The sequence below is a fragment of the Syngnathus floridae genome, chromosome 21 (genome assembly GCF_059516105.1).
Source record: "Syngnathus floridae isolate MCC-2025c chromosome 21, RoL_Sflo_1.0, whole genome shotgun sequence".
In the NCBI taxonomy this organism is placed as follows: domain Eukaryota; kingdom Metazoa; phylum Chordata; class Actinopteri; order Syngnathiformes; family Syngnathidae; genus Syngnathus; species Syngnathus floridae.
The window spans coordinates 1,676,092-1,686,763 of NC_142433.1; the positions used below are offsets into that span (position 1 = coordinate 1,676,092).

Below are 10,672 nucleotides of genomic sequence, written 5' to 3' on the forward strand. Positions count from 1 at the left end.
TTGAAAGCCTAGCTCTACTCCGAAGCCCCTGAGCCTGGCTTTAAAGCCTACTTTGAAAGCCTAGCTCTACTCCGAAGCCCCTGAGCCTGGCTTTAAAGCCTACTTTGAAAGCCTAGCTCCAGTATGAAGCCCCTGAGCCTGGCTTTAAAGCCTACTTTGAAAGCCTAGCTCCTGAGCCTGGCTTTAAAGCCTACTTTGAAAGCCTAGCTCTACTCCGAAGCCCCTGAGCCTGGCTTTAAAGCCTACTTTGAAAGCCTAGCTCCAGTATGAAGCCCCTGAGCCTGGCTTTAAAGCCTACTTTGAAAGCCTAGCTCCAGTATGAAGCCCCTGAGCCTGGCTTTAAAGCCTACTTTGAAAGCCTAGCTCTACTCCGAAGCCCCTGAGCCTGGCTTTAAAGCCTACTTTGAAAGCCTAGCTCCAGTATGAAGCCCCTGAGCCTGGCTTTAAAGCCTACTTTGAAAGCCTAGCTCTAGTATGAAGCCCCTGAGCCTGGCTTTAAAGCCTACTTTGAAAGCCTAGCTCCTGAGCCTGGCTTTAAAGCCTACTTTGAAAGCCTAGCTCTACTCCGAAGCCCCTGAGCCTGGCTTTAAAGCCTACTTTGAAAGCCTAGCTCTACTCCGAAGCCCCTGAGCCTGGCTTTAAAGCCTACTTTGAAAGCTTAGCTCCAGTATGAAGCCCCTGAGCCTGGCTTTAAAGCCTACTTTGAAAGCCTAGCTCTAGTATGAAGCCCCTGAGCCTGGCTTTAAAGCCTACTTTGAAAGCCTAGCTCCTGAGCCTGGCTTTAAAGCCTACTTTGAAAGCCTAGCTCTACTCCGAAGCCCCTGAGCCTGGCTTTAAAGCCTACTTTGAAAGCCTAGCTCCAGTATGAAGCCCCTGAGCCTGGCTTTAAAGCCTACTTTGAAAGCCTAGCTCTACTCCGAAGCCCCTGAGCCTGGCTTTAAAGCCTACTTTGAAAGCCTAGCTCCAGTATGAAGCCCCTGAGCCTGGCTTTAAAGCCTACTTTGAAAGCCTAGCTCCTGAGCCTTGCTTTAAAGCCTACTTTGAAAGCCTAGCTCCAGAATGAAGCCCCTGAGCCTGGCTTTAAAGCCTACTTTGAAAGCCTAGCTCCTGAGCCTTGCTTTAAAGCCTACTTTGAAAGCCTAGCTCCAGTATGAAGCCCCTGAGCCTGGCTTTAAAGCCTACTTTGAAAGCCTAGCTCTACTCCGAAGCCCCTGAGCCTGGCTTTAAAGCCTACTTTGAAAGCCTAGCTCCAGTATGAAGCCCCTGAGCCTGGCTTTAAAGCCTACTTTGAAAGCCTAGCTCCTGAGCCTTGCTTTAAAGCCTACTTTGAAAGCCTAGCTCCAGTATGAAGCCCCTGAGCCTGGCTTTAAAGCCTACTTTGAAAGCCTAGCTCTACTCCGAAGCCCCTGAGCCTGGCTTTAAAGCCTACTTTGAAAGCCTAGCTCCAGTATGAAGCCCCTGAGCCTGGCTTTAAAGCCTACTTTGAAAGCCTAGCTCCTGAGCCTTCCTTTAAAGCCTACTTTGAAAGCCTAGCTCCAGTATGAAGCCCCTGAGCCTGGCTTTAAAGCCTACTTTGAAAGCCTAGCTCTACTCCGAAGCCCCTGAGCCTGGCTTTAAAGCCTACTTTGAAAGCCTAGCTCCAGTATGAAGCCCCTGAGCCTGGCTTCAAAGCCTACTTTGAAAGCCTAGCTCCAGTATGAAGCCCCTGAGCCTGGCTTTAAAGCCTACTTTGAAAGCCTAGCTCTACTCCGAAGCCCCTGAGCCTGGCTTTAAAGCCTACTTTGAAAGCCTAGCTCCAGTATGAAGCCCCTGAGCCTGGCTTTAAAGCCTACTTTGAAAGCCTAGCTCTAGTATGAAGCCCCTGAGCCTGGCTTTAAAGCCTACTTTGAAAGCCTAGCTCCTGAGCCTGGCTTTAAAGCCTACTTTGAAAGCCTAGCTCTACTCCGAAGCCCCTGAGCCTGGCTTTAAAGCCTACTTTGAAAGCCTAGCTCCAGTATGAAGCCCCTGAGCCTGGCTTTAAAGCCTACTTTGAAAGCCTAGCTCCAGTATGAAGCCCCTGAGCCTGGCTTTAAAGCCTACTTTGAAAGCCTAGCTCCAGTATGAAGCCCCTGAGCCTGGCTTTAAAGCCTACTTTGAAAGCCTAGCTCCAGTATGAAGCCCCTGAGCCTGGCTTTAAAGCCTACTTTGAAAGCCTAGCTCTACTCCGAAGCCCCTGAGCCTGGCTTTAAAGCCTACTTTGAAAGCCTAGCTCCAGTATGAAGCCCCTGAGCCTGGCTTTAAAGCCTACTTTGAAAGCCTAGCTCTACTCCGAAGCCCCTGAGCCTGGCTTTAAAGCCTACTTTGAAAGCCTAGCTCCAGTATGAAGCCCCTGAGCCTGGCTTTAAAGCCTACTTTGAAAGCCTAGCTCCTGAGCCTTGCTTTAAAGCCTACTTTGAAAGCCTAGCTCCAGTATGAAGCCCCTGAGCCTGGCTTTAAAGCCTACTTTGAAAGCCTAGCTCTACTCTGAAGCCCCTGAGCCTGGCTTTAAAGCCTACTTTGAAAGCCTAGCTCCAGTATGAAGCCCCTGAGCCTGGCTTTAAAGCCTACTTTGAAAGCCTAGCTCCTGAGCCTTGCTTTAAAGCCTACTTTGAAAGCCTAGCTCCAGTATGAAGCCCCTGAGCCTGGCTTTAAAGCCTACTTTGAAAGCCTAGCTCTACTCCGAAGCCCCTGAGCCTGGCTTTAAAGCCTACTTTGAAAGCCTAGCTCCAGTATGAAGCCCCTGAGCCTGGCTTTAAAGCCTACTTTGAAAGCCTAGCTCCAGTATGAAGCCCCTGAGCCTGGCTTTAAAGCCTACTTTGAAAGCCTAGCTCTACTCCGAAGCCCCTGAGCCTGGCTTTAAAGCCTACTTTGAAAGCCTAGCTCCAGTATGAAGCCCCTTAGCCTGGCTTTAAAGCCTACTTTGAAAGCCTAGCTCTAGTATGAAGCCCCTGAGCCTGGCTTTAAAGCCTACTTTGAAAGCCTAGCTCCTGAGCCTGGCTTTAAAGCCTACTTTGAAAGCCTAGCTCTACTCCGAAGCCCCTGAGCCTGGCTTTAAAGCCTACTTTGAAAGCCTAGCTCTACTCCGAAGCCCCTGAGCCTGGCTTTAAAGCCTACTTTGAAAGCCTAGCTCCAGTATGAAGCCCCTGAGCCTGGCTTTAAAGCCTACTTTGAAAGCCTAGCTCCTGAGCCTGGCTTTAAAGCCTACTTTGAAAGCCTAGCTCTACTCCGAAGCCCCTGAGCCTGGCTTTAAAGCCTACTTTGAAAGCCTAGCTCCTGAGCCTGGCTTTAAAGCCTACTTTGAAAGCCTAGCTCTACTCCGAAGCCCCTGAGCCTGGCTTTAAAGCCTACTTTGAAAGCCTAGCTCCAGTATGAAGCCCCTGAGCCTGGCTTCAAAGCCTACTTTGAAAGCCTAGCTCCAGTATGAAGCCCCTGAGCCTGGCTTTAAAGCCTACTTTGAAAGCTTAGCTCTACTCCGAAGCCCCTGAGCCTGGCTTTAAAGCCTACTTTGAAAGCCTAGCTCCAGTATGAAGCCCCTGAGCCTGGCTTTAAAGCCTACTTTGAAAGCCTAGCTCTAGTATGAAGCCCCTGAGCCTGGCTTTAAAGCCTACTTTGAAAGCCTAGCTCCTGAGCCTGGCTTTAAAGCCTACTTTGAAAGCCTAGCTCTACTCCGAAGCCCCTGAGCCTGGCTTTAAAGCCTACTTTGAAACCCTAGCTCCAGTATGAAGCCCCTGAGCCTGGCTTTAAAGCCTACTTTGAAAGCCTAGCTCCAGTATGAAGCCCCTGAGCCTGGCTTTAAAGCCTACTTTGAAAGCCTAGCTCTACTCCGAAGCCCCTGAGCCTGGCTTTAAAGCCTACTTTGAAAGCCTAGCTCCTGAGCCTTGCTTTAAAGCCTACTTTGAAAGCCTAGCTCCAGTATGAAGCCCCTGAGCCTGGCTTTAAAGCCTACTTTGAAAGCCTAGCTCTACTCCGAAGCCCCTGAGCCTGGCTTTAAAGCCTACTTTGAAAGCCTAGCTCCAGTAGTAAGCCCCTGAGCCTGGCTTTAAAGCCTACTTTGAAAGCCTAGCTCCAGTATGAAGCCCCTGAGCCTGGCTTTAAAGCCTACTTTGAAAGCCTAGCTCTACTCCGAAGCCCCTGAGCCTTGCTTTAAAGCCTACTTTGAAAGCCTAGCTCCAGTATGAAGCCCCTGAGCCTAGCTTTAAAGCCTACTTTGAAAGCCTAGCTCTAGTATGAAGCCCCTGAGCCTGGCTTTAAAGCCTACTTTGAAAGCCTAGCTCCTGAGCCTGGCTTTAAAGCCTACTTTGAAAGCCTAGCTCTACTCCGAAGCCCCTGAGCCTGGCTTTAAAGCCTACTTTGAAAGCCTAGCTCTACTCCGAAGCCCCTGAGCCTGGCTTTAAAGCCTACTTTGAAAGCCTAGCTCCAGTATGAAGCCCCTGAGCCTGGCTTTAAAGCCTACTTTGAAAGCCTAGCTCTAGTATGAAGCCCCTGAGCCTGGCTTTAAAGCCTACTTTGAAAGCCTAGCTCCTGAGCCTGGCTTTAAAGCCTACTTTGAAAGCCTAGCTCTACTCCGAAGCCCCTGAGCCTGGCTTTAAAGCCTACTTTGAAAGCCTAGCTCCAGTATGAAGCCCCTGAGCCTGGCTTTAAAGCCTACTTTGAAAGCCTAGCTCCAGTATGAAGCCCCTGAGCATGGCTTTAAAGCCTACTTTGAAAGCCTAGCTCCAGTGTGAAGCCCCTGAGCCTGGCTTTAAAGCCTACTTTGAAAGCCTAGCTCCTGAGCCTTGCTTTAAAGCCTACTTTGAAAGCCTAGCTCCAGTATGAAGCCCCTGAGCCTGGCTTTAAAGCCTACTTTGAAAGCCTAGCTCTACTCCGAAGCCCCTGAGCCTGGCTTTAAAGCCTACTTTGAAAGCCTAGCTCCAGTATGAAGCCCCTGAGCCTGGCTTTAAAGCCTACTTTGAAAGCCTAGCTCTACTCCGAAGCCCCTGAGCCTGGCTTTAAAGCCTACTTTGAAAGCCTAGCTCCAGTATGAAGCCCCTGAGCCTGGCTTTAAAGCCTACTTTGAAAGCCTAGCTCCTGAGCCTTGCTTTAAAGCCTACTTTGAAAGCCTAGCTCCAGAATGAAGCCCCTGAGCCTGGCTTTAAAGCCTACTTTGAAAGCCTAGCTCCTGAGCCTTGCTTTAAAGCCTACTTTGAAAGCCTAGCTCCAGTATGAAGCCCCTGAGCCTGGCTTTAAAGCCTACTTTGAAAGCCTAGCTCTACTCCGAAGCCCCTGAGCCTGGCTTTAAAGCCTACTTTGAAAGCCTAGCTCCAGTATGAAGCCCCTGAGCCTGGCTTTAAAGCCTACTTTGAAAGCCTAGCTCCTGAGCCTTGCTTTAAAGCCTACTTTGAAAGCCTAGCTCCAGTATGAAGCCCCTGAGCCTGGCTTTAAAGCCTACTTTGAAAGCCTAGCTCTACTCCGAAGCCCCTGAGCCTGGCTTTAAAGCCTACTTTGAAAGCCTAGCTCCAGTATGAAGCCCCTGAGCCTGGCTTTAAAGCCTACTTTGAAAGCCTAGCTCCAGTATGAAGCCCCTGAGCCTGGCTTTAAAGCCTACTTTGAAAGCCTAGCTCTACTCCGAAGCCCCTGAGCCTGGCTTTAAAGCCTACTTTGAAAGCCTAGCTCCAGTATGAAGCCCCTTAGCCTGGCTTTAAAGCCTACTTTGAAAGCCTAGCTCTAGTATGAAGCCCCTGAGCCTGGCTTTAAAGCCTACTTTGAAAGCCTAGCTCCTGAGCCTGGCTTTAAAGCCTACTTTGAAAGCCTAGCTCTACTCCGAAGCCCCTGAGCCTGGCTTTAAAGCCTACTTTGAAAGCCTAGCTCTACTCCGAAGCCCCTGAGCCTGGCTTTAAAGCCTACTTTGAAAGCCTAGCTCCAGTATGAAGCCCCTGAGCCTGGCTTTAAAGCCTACTTTGAAAGCCTAGCTCCAGTATGAAGCCCCTGAGCCTGGCTTTAAAGCCTACTTTGAAAGTCTAGCTCTACTCCGAAGCCCCTGAGCCTGGCTTTAAAGCCTACTTTGAAAGCCTAGCTCCAGTATGAAGCCCCTGAGCCTGGCTTTAAAGCCTACTTTGAAAGCCTAGCTCCAGTATGAAGCCCCTGAGCCTGGCTTTAAAGCCTACTTTGAAAGCCTAGCTCTACTCCGAAGCCCCTGAGCCTGGCTTTAAAGCCTACTTTGAAAGCCTAGCTCCAGTATGAAGCCCCTGAGCCTGGCTTTAAAGCCTACTTTGAAAGCCTAGCTCCTGAGCCTTGCTTTAAAGCCTACTTTGAAAGCCTAGCTCCAGTATGAAGCCCCTGAGCCTGGCTTTAAAGCCTACTTTGAAAGCCTAGCTCTACTCCGAAGCCCCTGAGCCTGGCTTTAAAGCCTACTTTGAAAGCCTAGCTCCAGTATGAAGCCCCTGAGCCTGGCTTTAAAGCCTACTTTGAAAGCCTAGCTCTACTCCGAAGCCCCTGAGCCTGGCTTTAAAGCCTACTTTGAAAGCCTAGCTCCAGTATGAAGCCCCTGAGCCTGGCTTTAAAGCCTACTTTGAAAGCCTAGCTCCAGTATGAAGCCCCTGAGCCTGGCTTTAAAGCCTACTTTGAAAGCCTAGCTCCTGAGCCTTGCTTTAAAGCCTACTTTGAAAGCCTAGCTCCAGTATGAAGCCCCTGAGCCTGGCTTTAAAGCCTACTTTGAAAGCCTAGCTCTACTCCGAAGCCCCTGAGCCTGGCTTTAAAGCCTACTTTAAAAGCCTAGCTCTACTCCGAAGCCCCTGAGCCTGGCTTTAAAGCCTACTTTGAAAGCCTAGCTCCAGTATGAAGCCCCTGAGCCTGGCTTTAAAGCCTACTTTGAAAGCCTAGCTCCTGAGCCTGGCTTTAAAGCCTACTTTGAAAGCCTAGCTCTACTCCGAAGCCCCTGAGCCTGGCTTTAAAGCCTACTTTGAAAGCCTAGCTCCAGTATGAAGCCCCTGAGCCTGGCTTTAAAGCCTACTTTGAAAGCCTAGCTCCAGTATGAAGCCCCTGAGCCTGGCTTTAAAGCCTACTTTGAAAGCCTAGCTCTACTCCGAAGCCCCTGAGCCTGGCTTTAAAGCCTACTTTGAAAGCCTAGCTCCAGTATGAAGCCCCTGAGCCTGGCTTTAAAGCCTACTTTGAAAGCCTAGCTCCAGTATGAAGCCCCTGAGCATGGCTTTAAAGCCTACTTTGAAAGCCTAGCTCCAGTGTGAAGCCCCTGAGCCTGGCTTTAAAGCCTACTTTGAAAGCCTAGCTCCTGAGCCTTGCTTTAAAGCCTACTTTGAAAGCCTAGCTCCAGTATGAAGCCCCTGAGCCTGGCTTTAAAGCCTACTTTGAAAGCCTAGCTCTACTCCGAAGCCCCTGAGCCTGGCTTTAAAGCCTACTTTGAAAGCCTAGCTCCAGTATGAAGCCCCTGAGCCTGGCTTTAAAGCCTACTTTGAAAGCCTAGCTCTACTCCGAAGCCCCTGAGCCTGGCTTTAAAGCCTACTTTGAAAGCCTAGCTCCAGTATGAAGCCCCTGAGCCTGGCTTTAAAGCCTACTTTGAAAGCCTAGCTCCTGAGCCTTGCTTTAAAGCCTACTTTGAAAGCCTAGCTCCAGAATGAAGCCCCTGAGCCTGGCTTTAAAGCCTACTTTGAAAGCCTAGCTCCTGAGCCTTGCTTTAAAGCCTACTTTGAAAGCCTAGCTCCAGTATGAAGCCCCTGAGCCTGGCTTTAAAGCCTACTTTGAAAGCCTAGCTCTACTCCGAAGCCCCTGAGCCTGGCTTTAAAGCCTACTTTGAAAGCCTAGCTCCAGTATGAAGCCCCTGAGCCTGGCTTTAAAGCCTACTTTGAAAGCCTAGCTCCTGAGCCTTGCTTTAAAGCCTACTTTGAAAGCCTAGCTCCAGTATGAAGCCCCTGAGCCTGGCTTTAAAGCCTACTTTGAAAGCCTAGCTCTACTCCGAAGCCCCTGAGCCTGGCTTTAAAGCCTACTTTGAAAGCCTAGCTCCAGTATGAAGCCCCTGAGCCTGGCTTTAAAGCCTACTTTGAAAGCCTAGCTCCAGTATGAAGCCCCTGAGCCTGGCTTTAAAGCCTACTTTGAAAGCCTAGCTCTACTCCGAAGCCCCTGAGCCTGGCTTTAAAGCCTACTTTGAAAGCCTAGCTCCAGTATGAAGCCCCTTAGCCTGGCTTTAAAGCCTACTTTGAAAGCCTAGCTCTAGTATGAAGCCCCTGAGCCTGGCTTTAAAGCCTACTTTGAAAGCCTAGCTCCTGAGCCTGGCTTTAAAGCCTACTTTGAAAGCCTAGCTCTACTCCGAAGCCCCTGAGCCTGGCTTTAAAGCCTACTTTGAAAGCCTAGCTCTACTCCGAAGCCCCTGAGCCTGGCTTTAAAGCCTACTTTGAAAGCCTAGCTCCAGTATGAAGCCCCTGAGCCTGGCTTTAAAGCCTACTTTGAAAGCCTAGCTCCAGTATGAAGCCCCTGAGCCTGGCTTTAAAGCCTACTTTGAAAGCCTAGCTCCAGTATGAAACCCTACTCTGAAGCCCCTGAGCCTTGCTTTAAAGCCTACTTTGTCATTCAGAGCCAAAATGTTTCCACTTGATTGATTGACAGCTAAGGAAATGTCTCATTGTTTTTCAGCTTCATCGGACACTCCCTGGGGAACGTCATCATCCGCTCGGTGCTGACGAGACCTCGCTTCCGCTGTTACCTGGCCAGGCTGCACACGTTCCTCTCGCTGTCCGGCCCGCATCTGGGCACGCTGTACAACAACAGCACGCTGGTCAGCACGGGTGAGGCGGTCGAGAATGAAGCTTTGGAATCTCCAATCATGTGTCCTCCTACCTCCTCATAATTTCACAGGAGTGTGTCTTTATGTGTGTGTTAAGGTCTGTGGTTAATGCAGAAGCTGAAGAAATCGGGATCCTTGCTGCAGCTCACCTTCAGAGACAATATGGACCCGCGGAAGACATTCCTTTATCTCCTCAGTCAGAAACCGGGTAGGAAAGCAACCAAACATATTGAGAAAATTTGCGTCATGAGTGTGAGAAGTTATTTTCAACTCTTTTATTTCCGCCAGGGCTCCAGTTCTTCAAAAACGTAGTGCTGGTGGCGTCTCCGCAGGACCGTTACGTTCCTTTCCACTCTGCACGAATAGAGATGTGCAAAACGGCTCTCAGAGACAAAACCACAGGTATTTATCCATCAAAGAATAATACATTTAAAATGATGAATAATTTCTTCCCCCCCTCCCAGGCCCCGTGTACACAGAGATGATCAACAACCTTCTGCAGCCTCTCGTGGAGGCCAAAGATTGCCGGTTAATCCGTCAGAACGTTTTCCACGCTCTCCCCAACACGGCCAACACGCTGATCGGCCGAGCCGCCCACATCGCCGTCTTGGACTCTGAACTTTTCCTGGAGAAGTTCTTCTTAGTGGCAGGGCTGGACTACTTCAAATAACCTGTACATAAGGAACGAGGTGAATATTTGTGGGTTAGCGATGCGTGTTTGTAACTGTGCTCACCTAGCGTGAGTGTGACGACTAGTAGCCATGCAAATTGTAACATAAACATGGAACATCTTTCCAGCGGAGATGCTTGCCTTATCACTAACCTCTCGGCTAATTGCGCCACGTTCCCTTTGCGGAAAGAATTCGACTAGCATTCATCGCCATACGAGTAGCCACTTTATTAGGTACACCCACACAATCTGTCGACGTCAAATGCAAGATCTCTGATTTTGACATCCCGTTATGTAGCTTTAATCATACCTCTCTAATTTTCTTGACAGTATTATGTGGTAATATCATTCCAAAAGTCTCATCTTACTCCTGACTCATTGATCTATATAAATAGAGTATTGATCGGATGTCATTTAACATACTTAAGATAATATACTATGCTAACATGAAAAGAGCTAAATCAAAATATCATCCATGTGCCCAACCATGAATGGATACGTCTTAGCAAGTATAATCTTGTACTTAATTGTTGTGTGCAATACTACTTGAAATGTTTTTATAGGCGAGTCACTGTAAATGTATGCATTCACTAGACACAAGAGACCTAAATGAACTAAAACGAAAAACATTTGCGCAACACAAGATCCCCAGAATAGTGGTTTGATGAGTTTGAACACACACACACACACTGAGAACTTTTGTGGATAGTCTTTCTCAGAAAAGTGGAAGCTGTAGCGACAGATATATTTTCATCTATTGTTGAATGGTGTCTCAATATATTTGTCCATTTATTTATTCTCTGTATTGTCTTTTTTTGTTGTTGTTGATGAAGTTTTCATGATGTCATTTGGATCACTGCCTCAATTGGAAGGAAGTCTTGTTTGACTTTGCAGATTTCATTGCAACTTTCCACTAATCCTTGGGAAGTTTATAAATTGATAGATCCATGCATTTTTTTTAAATCCGATTGCCTTTTCCAGCAAGTCCATTAGGGGCCCCTTGGGCAGTTTTCCGGTGTTCTCATTGTCTGGAAAATCCTTCATATATTTAAATGAATGTAAAAAAAAAGTAACATCACTGTGAGCACCATGTATTTATTTCATCCAAGTTATTTTGAAATGTATAATATGTAAAGTACAGAGAGAACTACTTCGTCTGTGCCAATACAGTGCAACTAAACAGATACAGTAATAAAATTGTTTTGCATAAGGTT

The 10,672-nt window shown here is 48.4% G+C and overlaps 1 protein-coding gene across 7 annotated transcripts in view; it reads left to right on the top strand.

Annotated features, from left to right (window-relative positions):
- fam135b (family with sequence similarity 135 member B) overlaps positions 1–10,672 on the top strand; it is a 68,495-nt gene extending 57,823 nt beyond the window's left edge. For all 7 annotated transcript variants that reach the window (XM_088365072.1, XM_088365070.1, XM_088365076.1 and 4 more), the window contains 4 exons: positions 8,638–8,789; positions 8,886–8,996; positions 9,077–9,190; positions 9,253–10,672. In XM_088365072.1, coding sequence (XP_088221198.1) covers positions 8,638–8,789; positions 8,886–8,996; positions 9,077–9,190; positions 9,253–9,458 — 583 coding nt within the window. In that variant the 3' untranslated portion in view covers positions 9,459–10,672. The remainder of the gene's footprint in view (positions 1–8,637; positions 8,790–8,885; positions 8,997–9,076; positions 9,191–9,252) is intronic.